General features: G+C 38.9%; 1 protein-coding gene across 1 annotated transcript in view; it reads right to left on the bottom strand.

Annotated features, from left to right (window-relative positions):
- Positions 1–627: 627 nt before the first annotated feature.
- The window catches only part of KLHL28 (kelch like family member 28), a 305,199-nt gene continuing 287,723 nt past the window's right edge, over positions 628–18,103 (bottom strand). The window contains exon 6 of the mRNA XM_053697850.1: positions 628–1,165. Within this exon, the coding sequence (XP_053553825.1) occupies positions 1,074–1,165 (92 nt within the window). The 3' untranslated portion in view covers positions 628–1,073. The remainder of the gene's footprint in view (positions 1,166–18,103) is intronic.

The raw sequence follows: 18,103 nt of genomic DNA, 5'->3' as shown, positions 1-18,103 counted from the left end.
GCATGTTGCAATATGCGAACAATGCTAGATATGTCAGAATCCAATTCTTGTTGCGCTAAATTCTCCAACCAAAAGGTTGATGCAGCCGCTGTGGTTATCTATTAATTTAAAATATCTCTACTTTCTACTAAATATAATATACTAAATCTCTATGGTGGTACCACTAAAACCAACACAGATAAATTGTGAAATAAACTCTATGAGGGGTCCTCCATTATTTGTCAAACAGTTTATTTAGGAATCAATATATGTTAATAATAAGATAAATATTTAGAGGTATATATACATAAATCTATTTTACAGATACAGTCCACATTTTAAGATACAGGGCAACTTTTCTACACTAACCCCAATTTGTTCAATACTGCTACACAGAATATTATCCCAGAAATACTTAGCCAGATTCTCTGTGTCCAACATCATCCATCTTTTAGCAGGAGCAGGATAAAATAGAGAGACAGAGGCTCTGGTGTTACAGTATTTTATAACCCAATTCAAAAGGGAGTGGCTTATCAAACGTCACTCAAAAAGACCATTGGGTGTGTCTTTCTTGACTACACTAGACAAAAGATCTACTTGAATAAGCCAGCTATGTGAATTGTCATTTATAAAATCTGTGAGCTATATTCCAATATCCCTGTGATAAAAATGGCACCACATTCCCTCACTTTTTCTTCTCCTATGTTGCCCCATTTTCTAGTTATACCCACTAGTACAGAAGAACACAGTGGGAGCGAAAACCTTACAGGAGAAATTCTCCCACCATCCCTTCGGAATCATTCCCTCGGCGATATGAGCTCTTCTGTACTTTCCTAGGACTGTCAATTCCTAATCTAACTTTATACAATTCATTAGAAAAATGAATTTAAAATTATACATAGAAACACAAAATCCTATGCTAAACCCCATTAGAAACATTTATACAATGGTCTTAAATATTGGGAAAAGTTCATGTATGAGTGTGTGAGTGTGGGTACACTAGATGGGTATGCGTGTAGTAAAATCTTTATTAAGAAAGTGTGAATTGTGCCTGTAAAACAAAAGTTATAATGGTTCACTGAAGTTCTTTGTTGTCATCTTTTGGCATCTGGTCCTTGCTTTTGGCATCTGGTCCTTGCTTTTGCTTTACCAAATCTCTTTGAACCACTTTGTTTTTTCCAAGACCCTCAAAGGAATGAAAAAAAGATTAAAACCAGGCATATATTTACTTCACACTACAACACTCCATCTGCAGTAGAAACCACATTCACAGTTATTAACTTCAAGTTGGAAAGTGCCTCTGTTATTGCATCATCCCACTCGCACCCTTACTTAACTTATGTTGCTTGATTTATATGATTATTTACCCCTTTATGCTATATATATTGATAGTGTAGTGTTAGGTTTAATTGTAGGTAATTGTAGGTATTGTATTTAATTAATTTATTGATAGTGTAGTATTAGGTTTAATTGTAGGTAATTGTAGGTATTGTATTTAATTAATTTAATGATAGTATAGTGTTAGGTTTAATTGTAACTTAGGTTAGGATTTATTTTACAGGTAATTTTGTAATTATTTTAACTAGGTAACTATTAAATAGTTCTTAACTATTTAATAGCTATTGTACCTGGTTAAAATAATTACAAAGTTGCCTGTAAAATAAATATTAATCCTAAAATAGCTACAATGTAATTATAATTTATATTATAGCTATATTAGGATTTATTTTACAGGTAAGTATTTAGCTTTAAATAGGAATAATTTCTTTAATAAGAGTTAATTAATTTCGTTAGATGTAAATTATATTTAACTTAGGGGGGTGTTAGGGTTAGATTTAGCTTTAGGGGTTAATACATTTATTAGAATAGCGGTGAGCTCCGGTCGGCAGATTAGGGGTTAATAATTGAAGTTAGGTGTCGGCAATGTTAGGGAGGGCAGATTAGGGGTTAATACTATTTATTATAGGGTTAGTGAGGCGGATTAGGGGTTAATAACTTTATTATAGTAGCGCTCAGGTCCGCTCGGCAGATTAGGGGTTAATAAGTGTAGGCAGGTGGAGGCGACGTTGTGGGCGGCAGATTAGGGGTTAATAAATATAATATAGGGGTCGGCGATGTTAGGGCAGCAGATTAGGGGTACATAGGGATAATGTGGTAGATTAGGGGTTAATAATAATATGCAGGGGTCAGCGATAGCGGAGGCGGCAGAATAGGGGTTAATAAGTGTAAGGTTAGGGGTGTTTAGACTCGGGGTACATGTTAGGGTGTTAGGTGCAGACGTAGGAAGTGTTTACGCATAGCAAACAATGGGGCTGCGTTAGGAGCTGAACGCGGCTTTTTTGCAGGTGTTAGGTTTTTTTTCAGCTCAAACAGCCCCATTGTTTCCTATGGGGGAATCGTGCACGAGCACGTTTTTGAGGCTGGCCGCTTGCGTAAGCAACTCTGGTATCGAGAGTTGAAGCTGCGTTAAATATGCTCTACGCTCCTTTTTTGGAGCCTAACGCAGCCTTTATGTGGACTCTCAATACCAGTTATTTTTATGGTGCGGCCAGAAAAAAAACGGCGTTAGCTACGCGGGTCCTTACCGGCAAAACTCTAAATCTAGCCAACAGGAAATGCAAATTTTTAACGTTGTTACCCAAAACAAAGGTTACACCTTTTGTATTCCATACAAACTTAATTAAAAATCTGAACAAAGAAATGGAAGAAGAAGGAGGGGAAAATATGCTTTAAACTGCTTATGGCTTAGCATATTCCCAAAATTAAACTGTAATTTCTTAACTTTAAATTCTACACAATTTCCCATACAATTCAGAATGAAATTTATGTATAGGGCAAGCTACAGCTCTGGGTGTAACACATTCACAGAAATGAATCCTTTGTAAAAAGAAATAAATAAAAATGTGCAAGAATATTACAATCTTTATAAAAATGGACATTATATTCAATCACTTTAACCTTACTGTCTCAGCTATTAAATAGTACTGTAAAGCTTTTGTTTGTAAAAACATTTAGATAGGACCAACACAACACGTCTCTAAAATTCATTAGAAAACTGATAGAAAACTGCCTCAACAATAAAACTATCCAGTTTCCAAAAACAAGAAAAATACAAGAGTTAAAGGGACAGTCTAGTATAATCAACTTCCCAATTTACTTCCATCATCAAACTTGCTTTTTTTTCTCTTGGTATTCTAAGTTGAAGCCAGACATAGGTAGGCTCATATGATAATTTCTAAGCCTTTTAGGGTTGCCTCTTATCACTTGCTTTTTTTAATATCTCTTTTCAACACAAAGAGACAGAAAATACACATGGGCCATATAGATAACACTGTGGGGGTTATTTAAGATTTAGTAAGCTACAAACAGCAGGCCTGCTGAAACCAACCATTATGTGCTTCCCCTATGCAAATGAAAATGTATACAGACCAGAAATACAGGTTTTTTTAAAGCCATGCTTTTCTTGAGAAACATACAACAGGCCTTTGAAACCAACCACTATTTGCGCTTTTTAAATAAAGTACTACATACAAAAACATTGCTATAAAACACCAAATCTACATTTAATGCAGTTAAATTTAAAATAAATCAACATTCATTTGATTCCTGCAAAACTAAATGGCATATGGATTCATCTACAACTTCATGGCCGCCAAAATGTGGTTATCTATTAATTTAAAATATCTCTACTTTCTACTAAATATAATATACTAAATCTCTATGGTGGTACCACTAAAACCAACACAGATAAATTGTGAAATAAACTCTATAAGGGGTCCTCCATTATTTGTCAAACAGTTTATTTAGGAATCAATATATGTTAATAATAAGATAAATATTTACAGGTATATATATATAAATCTATTTTACAGATACAGTCCACATTTTAAGATACAGGGCAACTTTTCTACACTAACCCCAATTTGTTCAATACTGCTACACAGAATATTATCCCAGAAATACTTAGCCAGATTCTCTGTGTCCAACATCATCCATCTTTTAGCAGGAGCAGGATAAAATAGAGAGACAGAGGCTCTGGTGTTACAGTATTTTATAACCCAATTCAAAAGGGAGTGGCTTATCAAATGTCACTCAAAAAGACCATTGGGTGTGTCTTTCTAGACTACACTAGACAAAAGAACTACTTGAATAAGCCAGCTATGTGAATTGTCAGTTATAAACTCAGTGAGCTATATTCCAATATCCCTGTGATAAAAATGTCACCACAGCCGCAACATCAGCCAAAGAAAATGCAGGCCTGAGAAGATGACTTGAATATAAATAGGTTTTCCTTAGATAAGATTCAAGTTTCCTATCTAAAGGATCTTTAAAAGAAGTACTATCTTCCATAGGAATAGTGGTACGTTTAGCAAGAGTAGAAATAGCCCCATCAACTTTGGGGATCTTTTCCAAAACTCTATAGAAATTGCTGGTAAAGGATACAATTTTTTAAACCTTGAAGAAGGAATAAAAGAAGTACCCGGCTTATTCCATTCCTTAGAAATCATATCAGAAATAGCATGAGGAATAGGAAAAACCTCGGGAGTAACCACAGGAGGTTTAAAAACAGCATTTAAACGTTTACTAGTCTTAATGTCAAGAGGACTAGCTTCCTCAATATCCAAAGTAATTAAGTTTTAACAAAGAACGAATATACTCCATTTTAAATAAATAAGTAGATTTGTCAGTGTCAATATCTGAGGAAGGATCTTCTGAATCAGATAGATCTTCATCAGAGGAGGATAAATCATTATGTTGCCAGTAATTTGAAATTTCATCAACTTTATGAGAAGTTTTAAAAACATAATTTATACTTACCTGATAAATTTATTTCTCTTGTGATGTATCGAGTCCACGGATTCATCCCTACTTGTGGGATATTCTCCTACCCTACAGGAAGTGGCAAAGAGAGCACCCACAGCAGAGCTGTCTATATAGCTCCCCCCTTAGCTCCACCCCCCAGTCATTCGACCGAAGGCTAGGAAGAAAAAGGAGAAACTATAGGGTGCAGTGGTGACTGAAAGTTTTAAAATAAAAATATATATGCCTGTCTTAAAAAACAGGGCAGGCCATGGACTCGATACATCACTAGAGAAATAAATTTATCAGGTAAGTATAAATTATGTTTTCTCTTGTAAGATGTATCGAGTCCACGGATTCATCCTTACTTGTGGGATACCAATACCAAAGCTTTAGGACACGGATGAAGGGAGGGACAAGACAGGGACCTTAAACGGAAGGCACCACTGCTTGTAGAACCTTGCTCCCAAAAATAGCCTCAAAGAAGCAAAAGTATTGAATTTGTAAAATTTGGAAAAAGTATGAAGCGAAGACCAAGTCGCCGCCTTACAAATCTGTTCAACAGAAGCCTCATTTTTAAAAGCCCATGTGGAAGCCACAGCTCTAGTAGAATGAGCAGTAATTCTTTCAGGAGGCTGCTGTCCAGCAGTCTCATAGGCCAAACGGATGATGCTTTTCAGCCAAAAGGAAAGAGAGGTAGCAGTAGCCCTTTGACCTCTCCGTTTACCAGAATAAACAACAAACAATGAAGATGTTTGACGGAAATCTTAGTTGCTTGTAAGTAGAACTTTAAAGCACGAACCACATCAAGATTGTGTAACAGACGTTCCTTCTTTGATGAAGGATTAAGACACAGAGAAGGAACACCAATCTCTTGATTGATATTCTTATTAGAAACAACCTTATGAAGTTTAGTATGCAAAACCACCTTATCTGCATGGAAAACCAGGTAAGGGGAATCACATTGTAAAGCAGATAGCTCAGAAACTCTTCGAGCCGAAGAGATAGCTACTAAAAACAAAACTTTCCAAGATAGAAGCTTAATATCTATGGAATGCATAGGTTCAAACGGAACCCCTTGAACAACTTTAAGAACTAAGTTTAGGCTCCATGGCGGAGCAACAGGTTTAAATACAGGCTTGATTCTGACCAAAGCCTGACTAAATGCTTGAACGTCTGGAACATCTGCCAGACGTTTGTGTAGTAAAATAAACAAAGCAGATATTTGTCCCTTAAGGGAACTAGCTGATAATCCCTTCTCCAAACCTTCTTGGAGAAAAGACAATATTCTAGGAATCCTAATCTTACTCCACAAGTAACCTTTGGATTAACACCAATAAAGATATTTGCGCCAAATCTTATGATAGATCTTCCTGGTGACAGGCTTTCTAGCCTGAATCAGGGTATCAATGACCGACTCAGAGAAACCACGCTTTGATAAAATCAGGCGTTCAATCTCCAAGCAGTCAGACGCAGAGAAATTAGGTTTGGATGCATGAACGGACCTTGGATTAGAAGGTCCCGCCTCATTGGCAGAGTCCACGGTGGAACCGAGGACATGTCCACTAGGTCTGCATACCAAGTCCTGCGTGGCCACGCAGGTGCTATCAGAATCACTGAAGCTCTCTCCTGCTTGATTCTGGCAACCAGGCGTGGAAGGAGAGGAAACGGTGGAAATACATAGGCCAGATTGAAGGACCAAGACACTGCTAGAGCATCTATCAGTACCGCCTTGGGATCCCGGGACCTGGACGCGTAGCGAGGAAGTTTGGCATTCTGATGAGATGCCATCAGATCCAATTCTGGTGTGCCCCATAGCTGAATCAGCTGGGCAAATACCTCCGGATCCGCCTCCCAATTCTCCACTCCTGGGATGTGGATTGCTGAGAGATGGCAAGAGTGATCCTCTGCCCATCGGATTATTTTGGTTACCTCCATCATCGCTAGAGAACTCCTTGTTTCTCCTTGATGATTGATATAAGCTACAGTCGTGATGTTGTCCGACTGAAACCTGATGAATTTGGCTGCAGCAAGCTGAGGCCACGCCTGAAGTGCATTAAATATCGCTCTCAGTTCTAGAATGTTTATCGGAAGGAGAGCTTCCTCCCGAGACCATAAGCCCTGTGCTTTCAGGGAATTCCAGACTGCACCCCAGCCTAGCAGGCTGGCATCTGTCATGACAATGAGCCACTCTGGCCTGTGGAAACACATTCCCTGAGACAGGTGGTCCTGAAACAACTACCAGAGAAGAGAATCTCTGGTCTCCTGGTCCAGATGCAGTTGAGGAGATAAATCTGCATAATCCCCATTCCACTGTTTGAGCATGCATAGCTGCAGTGGTCTGAGGTGTAGGCGGGCAAAAGGAACTATGTCTATTGCCGCTACCATAAGTCCGATTACCTCCATACACTGAGCCACTGACGGTCGAGGAATGGAATGAAGAGCTCGGCAAGTGGATAAGAGTTTTAACTTTCTGACCTCCGTCAGAAATATTTTCATTTCTATAGAGTCTATCAGAGTCCCTAGGAAGGAAACTCTTGTAAGAGGGAAGAGAGAACACTTTTTTATGTTCACCTTCCACCCGTGAGATCTCAGAAAAGCCAACACGATGTCCGTGTGAGACTTGGCTAACTGGAAAGTTGACACCTGAATTAAGATGTCGTCTAGATAAGGCGCCACTGCTATGCCCCGTGGTCGTAGAAGCGCTAGAAGGGACCCTAGCACTTTTGTGAAAATTCTGGGAGCCGTGGCCAACCTGAAGGGAAGTGCCACAAACTGGTAATGCCTGTTTAGAAAGGCGAATCTGAGGAATTGATGACGATCTCTGTGAATAGGGATGTGTAGATACGCATCCTTTAAGTCCACGGTAGTGATATATTGACCTTCCTGGATCAGAGGTAGAATAGTCCGAATAGTCTCCATCTTGAATGATGGAACTTTGAGGAACTTGTTTAGAATTTTGAGATCCAAGATTGGTCTGAAAAGTTCCCTCTTTCTTGGGAACCACAAACAGGTTTGAATAAAACCCTAGCCCCTGTTCCTCTTTTGGGACTGGGCGGATCACTCCCATGGTATGTAGGTCTTCTACACAGCATAAGAACGCCTCTCTCTTTGTCTGGTTTACAGACAATCGAGAAATGTGAAATCTCCCCCTTGGAAGGAAGCCCTTGAATTCCAGAAGATATCCCTGGGACACAATTTCTAAAGCCCAGGGATCCTGAACATCTCTCGCCCAAGCAGAGAGAGTCTGCCCCCTACTAGATGCTGTCTTAGAGGCAGCTTCAGGCTTCTTGGCCTGTTTACCCTTGTTCCAAGCCTGGTTAGGTCTCCAGACTGACTTGGATAGGCAAAAATTCCCCTCTTGCTTTGTAGCAGAGGAAGCTGAAGCGGGACCACTCTTAAAGTTCCGAAAGGAACGAAAATTATTTTGTTTGGTCCTCATCTTATTTGATCTATCCTGAGGGAGGGCATGACCTTTCCCTCCAGTGATGTCTGAAATAATCTCTTTCAGTTCAGGCCTGAATAGGGTCTTACCCTTAAAAGGAATGTTCAAAAGTTTAGACTTAGATGACACATCAGCCGACCCGGACTTAAGCCATAACGCCCTGTGTGCTAAAATGGCAAAACCTGAATTTGCCGCTAATTTAGCCAGTTGAAAAGCGGCATCTGTAATAAAAGAATTAGCCAACTTAAGGGCCTTAATTCTGTCCATAATTTCCTCTAATGGAGTCTCCATTTGAAGAGCCTCTTCTAGCGCCTCACACCAGAAAGCAGCTGCAGTTGTTACAGGAACAATGCATGCCATAGGTTGGAGAGAAAAACCTTGATGAACAAAAATTTTCTTCAGGAGACCCTCTAATTTTTTATCCATAGGATTTTTGAAAGCACAACTGTCCTCAATAGGTATAGTTGTACGCTTAGAGTATAAATAGCTCTCTCCACCTTAGGAACTGTCTGCCATGAGTCCCTTATGGTGTCAGATATGGGAAACACTTTCTTAAAAACAGGAGGGGGAGTGAACGGAATACCTGGTCTATCCCACACCTTAGCAATAATATTCACAATCCTCTTAGGGACTGGAAAAACATCAGTGTAAACAGGAGCCTCTAAGTATCTATCCATTTTACAAAATTTCTCTGGGACGACTATAGGGTCACAATGATCTAGAGTTACTAATACCTCCCTAAGCAATAAGCAGAGGTGTTCAAGGTTAAATTTAAAGGCCGTCATATCAGAATCTGTCTGAGGAAGCGTCTTTGCTGAATCAGAAATTTCTCCCTCAGATAACAAATCCCTCGCCCCTTCAGAGCATTGTGAGGGCATATCGGATACGGCTACTAAAGCGTGAGACGGCTCAGCATTTTTCCTTAACCCAGAGCTGTCCCGCTTTCCTTGTAAACCAGGCAGTTTGGATGAAACCTCAGTGAGGGTTGTATTAATAACTGTGGCCATGTCTTGTAAAGTAAATGAATGTGATGCACTAGAGGTACTTGGTGTCACTTGTGCGGGCGTTACTGGTTGTGACACTTGGGGAGAGCTAGATGGCGAACCCTCATTTACTCCTGACTGAGAATCATCTATTGCCCTATCTTTAGGTTCTAATATATGTTCTTTATAATTTATAGACATATCAGTACAATTGGGACACATTCTAAGAGGGGGTTCCACAATGGCTTCCAAACATATTGAACAAGGATTTTCCTTGGAGTCAGACATGTTAAACAGGCTAGTAATGTAACAAGCAAGCTTGGAAAACACTGTAATCAAAGTAAATAACACTTAGAAATAAAACGGTACTGTGCCTTTAAGAGAAAAAAAGCTGCACAAGTTCTGCAAAACAGTGTAAAAAAGCAGTAAACTTAACGAAATTTTTACAGTAGTATCTTATAGTCTTAATAACTTTGCACAGCTATGCAAATAAACAATTAACCCCTTAATGGCAAAACCGGATTGAAAAAACGTCAAAACCTGAAAAAAAGACTTCCAGCACCTTGCCGCAGCCTTTTCTAGAATTAACACAGCCTGTCTAGAAAAATATAGACTGAACATACCTCATATGCAGCTTAGCATGCAAACCGTTCCCCCAACTGAAGTTTTCCTGTACTCCTCAGCCCTTATGAGAACAGCAGTGGATCTTAGTTACAAAGTGCTAAGATCATAATCCTCCTTGCAGAAATCTTCATCTCTTTTCTGCCAGAGAGTAAATAGTACACACCGGCACCATTTAAAATAACAAACTTTTGCTTGAGAAATAAAAAAACTAACATTTTTGTCACCACACTCGCTCTGCACTTCCTAGTTACTTAGAGTAGGCAAAGAGAATGATTGGGGGGTGGAGCTAACGGGGGAGCTATATAGACAGCTCTGCTGTGGGTGCTCTCTTTGCCACTTCCTGTAGGGGAGGAGAATATCCCACAAGTAAGGATGAATCCGTGGACTTGATACATCTTACAAGAGAAAGACCTTTTACGTTTATTAGAAGGTGGAAATGCAGACAAAGCCTTCTGAATAGAATCAATAACAAATTCTTTAAAATTCATAGGTATATCATGTACATTAGAAGTTGAAGGAACTGCAACCGGCAATGTACTATTACTGATGGACACATTAGCTGCATGTAAAAGTTTATCATGACAACTATTACAAATGACATTCGGAGATATAATTTCCACAAACTTACAACAAATGTACTTAGCTTTGGTAGAACCGATGTCAGGCAGCAAAGTTATAACAGATACTTCTGAGACAGGATCAGATTGAGACATCTTGCAAAAATGTAAAAGAAAAAACAACATATAAAGCAAAATTATCAATTTCCTTATATGACAGTTTCAGGAATGGGAAAAAATGCAAATAGCATAGCCCTCTGACATAAAAGGCAAGAGGCAAATAGCAATGGGGTATTAAATGAATGAACATTTTGGCTCCAAGTATGACGCACAACGTAACTGAAATTTTTTGTCGCTAACAACATCCGGAAATGACACACTCGTGTCACTAACGATGCAACCCTGTGTAAGGACTCAGCGTCAACCACAACGCCGGAAACGACGAACTTGCGTCAACAGACGTACTTTCAATGCAAAAAATTACTGCGCCAAGAATGACGCAATAAAGTCTAGCATTTGGCGCATACTGCGGGCCTAATACTGCCCGCAATTTGCAAGAAAATGAAGTCAATTTGAAAAACAGGTATGAAAAAATATTTCTTAATATGTTTATTTTCCCAATAAGAAACTGACAGTCGGCACAAGGAAATACACAAACCTGACTCATGGCAAATATAAGTACAATACATATATTTAGAACTTTATATAAAAGCATAAAGTGCCAAACCATAGCTGGGGTGTCTTAAGTAATAAAAAACATACTTACCAAAAAGACACCCATCCACAAATAGACAGCCAAACCAGTACTGAAACAGTTATCAGGTAATGGAATATGAGAGTATATCGTCGATCTGAAAAGGGAGGTAGGAGATGAATCTCTACGACCGATAACAGAGAACCTATGAAATAGACCCCTGTTAGGGAAATCATCATATTCAATAAGTGATACTCTCTTCACGTCCCTCTGACATTCGCTGTACTCTGAGCGGAATCGGGCTCCAAAACGCTGAGAAGCGCATATCAACGTAGAAATCTTAGCACAAACTTACTTCACCACCTCCATAGAAGGCAAAGTTTGTAAAACTGAATTGTGGGTGTGGTGAGGGGTGCATTTATAGGCATTTTGAGGTTTGGGAAACGTTGACCCTCCTGGTAGGATTGTATATCCCATACGTCACTAGCTCATGGACTCTTGCCAATTACATGAAAGAAATGTGTGTGCGTGTGTGTCGGTGAACCACTCTTTTTGACCATATGAGAGAAAGCCCCAGTCCTTAAAATTCGGTGGCAAAACTCGCAGGAGAAATTCTAACCTGTGTGAGTGGACAAATGGTCTCTGAATCAAGACAATGTTGTCCAAAAACATAATTTATGTAAGAACTTACCTGATAAATTCATTTCTTTCATATTAACAAGAGTCCATGAGCTAGTGACGTATGGGATATACATTCCTACCAGGAGGGGCAAAGTTTCCCAAACCTTAAAATGCCTATAAATACACCCCTCACCACACCCACAAATCAGTTTAACGAATAGCCAAGAAGTGGGGTGATAAGAAAAAAAGTGCGAAGCATATAAAATAAGGAATTGGAATAATTGTGCTTTATACAAAAAAATCATAACCACCACAAAAAAGGGTGGGCCTCATGGACTCTTGTTAATATGAAAGAAATGAATTTATCAGGTAAGTTCTTACATAAATTATGTTTTCTTTCATGTAATTAACAAGAGTCCATGAGCTAGTGACGTATGGGATAATGACTACCCAAGATGTGGATCTTTCCACACAAGAGTCACTAGAGAGGGAGGGATAAAATAAAGACAGCCAATTCCTGCTGAAAATAATCCACACCCAAAATAAAGTTTAACGAAAAACATAAGCAGAAGATTCAAACTGAAACCGCTGCCTGAAGAACTTTTCTACCAAAAACTGCTTCAGAAGAAGAAAATACATCAAAATGGTAGAATTTAGTAAAAGTATGCAAAGAGGACCAAGTTGCTGCTTTGCAGATCTGGTCAACCGAAGCTTCATTCCTAAACGCCCAGGAAGTAGATACTGACCTAGTAGAATGAGCTGTAATTCTCTGAGGCGGAATTTTACCCGACTCAACATAGGCAAGATGAATTAAAGATTTCAACCAAGATGCCAAAGAAATGGCAGAAGCTTTCTGGCCTTTCCTAGAACCGGAAAAGATAACAAATAGACTAGAAGTCTTACGGAAAGATTTCGTAGCTTCAACATAATATTTCAAAGCTCTAACAACATCCAAAGAATGCAACGATTTCTCCTTAGAATTCTTAGGATTAGGACATAATGAAGGAACCACAATTTCTCTACTAATGTTGTTGGAATTCACAACTTTAGGTAAAAATTCAAAAGAAGTTCGCAACACCGCCTTATCCTGATGAAAAATCAGAAAAGGAGACTCACAAGAAAGAGCAGATAATTCAGAAACTCTTCTAGCAGAAGAGATGGCCAAAAGGAACAAAACTTTCCAAGAAAGTAATTTAATGTCCAATGAATGCATAGGTTCAAACGGAGGAGCTTGAAGAGCTCCCAGAACCAAATTCAAACTCCATGGAGGAGAAATTGACTTAATGACAGGTTTTATACGAACCAAAGCTTGTACAAAACAATGAATATCAGGAAGAATAGCAATCTTTCTGTGAAAAAGAACAGAAAGAGCGGAGATTTGTCCTTTCAAAGAACTTGCGGACAAACCCTTATCTAAACCATCCTGAAGAAACTGTAAAATTCTCGGTATTCTAAAAGAATGCCAAGAAAAATGATGAGAAAGACACCAAGAAATATAAGTCTTCCAGACTCTATAATATATCTCTCGAGATACAGATTTACGAGCCTGTAACATAGTATTAATCACGGAGTCAGAGAAACCTCTTTGACCAAGAATCAAGCGTTCAATCTCCATACCTTTAAATTTAAGGATTTCAGATCCGGATGGAAAAAAGGACCTTGCGACAGAAGGTCTGGACTTAACGGAAGAGTCCATGGTTGGCAAGATGCCATCCGGACAAGATCCGCATACCAAAACCTGTGAGGCCATGCCGGAGCTATTAGTAGAACAAACGAGCATTCCCTCAGAATCTTGGAGATTACTCTTGGAAGAAGAACTAGAGGCGGAAAGATATAGGCAGGATGATACTTCCAAGGAAGTGATAATGCATCCACTGCCTCCGCCTGAGGATCCCGGGATCTGGACAGATACCTGGGAAGTTTCTTGTTTAGATGAGAGGCCATCAGATCTATCTCTGGGAGCCCCCACATTTGAACAATCTGAAGAAATACCTCTGGGTGAAGAGACCATTCGCCCGGATGCAACGTTTGGCGACTGAGATAATCCGCTTCCCAATTGTCTAAACCTGGGATATGAACCGCAGAGATTAGACAGGAGCTGGATTCCGCCCAAACCAAAATTCGAGATACTTCTTTCATAGCCAGAGGACTGTGAGTCCCTCCTTGATGATTGATGTATGCCACAGTTGTGACATTGTCTGTCTGAAAACAAATGAACGATTCTCTCTTCAGAAGAGGCCAAAACTGAAGAGCTCTGAAAATTGCACGGAGTTCCAAAATATTGATCGGTAATCTCACCTCCTGAGATTCCCAAACTCCTTGTGCCGTCAGAGATCCCCACACAGCTCCCCAACCTGTGAGACTTGCATCTGTTGAAATTACAGTCCAGGTCGGAAGAACAAAAGAAGCCCCCTGAATTAAACGATGGTGATCTGTCCACCACGTTAGAGAGTGTCGAACAATCGGTTTTAAAGATATTAATTGATATATCTTCGTGTAATCCCTGCACCATTGGTTCAGCATACAGAGCTGAAGAGGTCGCATGTGAAAACGAGCAAAGGGGATCGCGTCCGATGCAGCAGTCATAAGACCTAGAATTTCCATGCATAAGGCTACCGAAGGGAATGATTGAGACTGAAGGTTTCGACAAGCTGTAATCAATTTTAGACGTCTCTTGTCTGTTAAAGACAGAGTCATGGACACTGAATCTATCTGGAAACCCAGAAAGGTTACCCTTGTTTGAGGAATCAAAGAACTTTTTGGTAAATTGATCCTCCAACCATGATCTTGAAGAAACAACACAAGTCGATTCGTATGAGACTCTGCTAAATGTAAAGACTGAGCAAGTACCAAGATATCGTCCAAATAAGGAAATACCACAATACCCTGTTCTCTGATTACAGACAGAAGGGCACCGAGAATCTTTGTGAAAATTCTTGGAGCTGTAGCAAGGCCAAACGGTAGAGCCACAAATTGGTAATGCTTGTCTAGAAAAGAGAATCTCAGGAACTGATAATGATCTGGATGAATCGGAATATGCAGATATGCATCCTGTAAATCTATTGTGGACATATAATTCCCTTGCTGAACAAAAGGCAATATAGTCCTTACAGTTACCATCTTGAACGTTGGTATCCTTACATAATGATTCAATAATTTTAGATCCAGAACTGGTCTGAAGGAATTCTCCTTCTTTGGTACAATGAAGAGATTTGAATAAAACCCCATCCCCTGTTCCGGAACTGGAACTGGTATAATTACTCCAGCCAACTCTAGATCTGAAACACAATTCAGAAATGCTTGAGCTTTCACTGGATTTACTGGGACACGGGAAAGAAAAAATCTTTTTGCAGGAGGTCTCATCTTGAAACCAATTCTGTACCCTTCTGAAACAATGTTCTGAATCCAAAGATTGTGAACAGAATTGATCCAAATTTCTTTGAAAAAACGTAACCTGCCCCCTACCAGCTGAACTGGAATGAGGGCCGTACCTTCATGTGAACTTAGAAGCAGGCTTTGCCTTTCTAGCAGGCTTGGATTTATTCCAGACTGGAGATGGTTTCCAAACTGAAACTGCTCCTGAGGACGAAGGATCAGGCTTTTGTTCTTTGTTGAAACGAAAGGAACGAAAACGATTGTTAGCCCTGTTTTTACCTTTAGATTTTTTATCCTGTGGTAAAAAAGTTCCTTTCCCACCAGTAACAGTTGAAATAATAGAATCCAACTGAGAACCAAATAATTTGTTTCCCTGGAAAGAAATGGAAAGTAGAGTTGATTTAGAAGCCATATCAGCATTCCAAGTCTTAAGCCATAAAGCTCTTCTGGCTAAGATAGCCAGAGACATAAACCTAACATCAACTCTAATAATATCAAAAATGGCATCACAGATAAAATTATTAGCATGCTGGAGAAGAATAATAATATCATGAGAATCACGATTTGTTACTTGTTGCGCTAGAGTTTCTAACCAAAAAGTTGAAGCTGCAGCAACATCAGCCAATGATATAGCAGGTCTAAGAAGATTACCTGAACACAGATAAGCTTTTCTTAGAAAAGATTCAATTTTTCTATCTAAAGGATTCTTAAACGAGGTACCATCTGACGTAGGAATGGTAGTACGTTTAGCAAGGGTAGAAATAGCCCCATCAACTTTAGGGATTTTGTCCCAAAATTCTAACCTGTCAGGCGGAACAGGATATAATTGCTTAAAACGTTTAGAAGGAGTAAATGAATTACCCAATTTATCCCATTCTTTGGAAATTACTGCAGAAATAGCATTAGGAACAGGAAAAACTTCTGGAATAACCGCAGGAGCTTTAAAAACCTTATCCAAACGTATAGAATTAGTATCAAGAGGACTAGAATCCTCTATTTCTAAAGCAATTAGTACTTCTTTAAGTAAAGAGCGAATAAATTCCATCTTAAATAAATATGAAGATTTATCAGCATCAATCTCTGAGATAGAATCCTCTGAACCAGAAGAGTCCAAAGAATCAGAATGATGGTGTTCATTTAAAAATTCATCTGCAGAGAGAGAAGATTTAAAAGACTTTTTACGTTTACTAGAAGGAGAAATAACAGACAAAGCCTTCTTAATAGATTCAGAAACAAAATCTCTTATGTTATCAGGAACATTCTGCACCTTAGATGTTGAGGGAACTGCAACAGGCAATGGTACATTACTAAAGGAAATATTATCTGCTTTAACAAGTTTGTCATGACAATTATTACAAACAACAGCTGGAGGAATAGCTACCAAAAGTTTACAGCAGATACACTTAGCTTTGGTAGATCCAGCAGGCAGTGATTTTCCTGTAGTATCTTCTGGCTCAGATGCAACGTGAGACATCTTGCAATATGTAAGAGAAAAAACAACATATAAAACAAAATAGATCAAATTCCTTATAAGACAGTTTCAGGAATGGGAAAGAATGCCAAATATCAAGCTTCTAGCAACCAGAAGCAAATGAAAAATGAGACTGAAATAATGTGGAGACAAAAGCGACGCCCATATTTTTTAGCGCCAAATAAGACGCCCACATTATTTGGCGCCTAAATGCTTTTGGCGCCAAAAATGACGCCACATCCGGAACGCCGACATTTTTGGCGCAAAATAACGTCAAAAAATGACGCAACTTCCGGCGACACGTATGACGCCGGAAACGGAAAAGAATTTTTGCGCCAAAAAAGTCTGCGCCAAGAATGACGCAATAAAATGAAGCATTTTCAGCCCCCGCGAGCCTAACAGCCCACAGGGAAAAAAGTCAAATTTTTGAGGTAAGAAAAATATGATAATTCAATGCATAATCCCAAATATGAAACTGACTGTCTGAAAATAAGGAAAGTTGAACATTCTGAGTCAAGGCAAATAAATGTTTGAATACATATATTTAGAACTTTATAAATAAAGTGCCCAACCATAGCTTAGAGTGTCACAGAAAATAAGACTTACTTACCCCAGGACACTCATCTACATGTAGTAGAAAGCCAAACCAGTACTGAAACGAGAATCAGTAGAGGTAATGGTAAATATAAGAGTATATCGTCGATCTGAAAAGGGAGGTAAGAGATGAATCTCTACGACCGATAACAGAGAACCTTATGAAATAGACCCCGTAGAAGGAGATCACTGCATTCAATAGGCAATACTCTCTTCACATCCCTCTGACATTCACTGCACGCTGAGAGGAAAACCGGGCTCCAACTTGCTGCGGAGCGCATATCAACGTAGAATCTAGCACAAACTTACTTCACCACCTCCCTTGGAGGCAAAGTTTGTAAAACTGATTTGTGGGTGTGGTGAGGGGTGTATTTATAGGCATTTTAAGGTTTGGGAAACTTTGCCCCTCCTGGTAGGAATGTATATCCCATACGTCACTAGCTCATGGACTCTTGTTAATTACATGAAAGAAACTTAATTTATGAAAATGAATCTTGTTAAATCCTACTTTTTTTTACAATTAGAGCCAGCTTGCATTATTATCATTACTTTTATTATTAATAATGATATTGATGCACAAGTACTGCAGATTACATAGTGCATGGATGGTATCTAATGAAAGCTGCATGTTAAAGGGACATGAAACCCCCCAAATTGTATTTTATTAATCAGATAGAGAATACAATTTTTAAACAACTTTCCAATTTACTTCTATTATTTAATTTGCTTCCTTCTCTTGTTATCCTTTGCTGAAAGGTTTATCTAGGAAAGATCAGTAGCAGCAAAGAACCTAGGTTCTCACTGCTGATTGGTCGCTGCATAAATATATATATATACCAATTGTCATTAGCTCACCCATGTGTTCAGTTAGAAACCAGTAGTGCATTGCTGCTCCTTCAATCAATGATATCAAGAGAATGAAACAAATTAGATAATAGATGTAAATTAGAAAGTTGTTTA

The sequence above is a fragment of the Bombina bombina genome, chromosome 1 (assembly GCF_027579735.1).
Source record: "Bombina bombina isolate aBomBom1 chromosome 1, aBomBom1.pri, whole genome shotgun sequence".
NCBI classification, from domain to species: Eukaryota; Metazoa; Chordata; class Amphibia; order Anura; family Bombinatoridae; genus Bombina; species Bombina bombina.
This window is presented reverse-complemented; position numbering and strand designations above follow the sequence as displayed.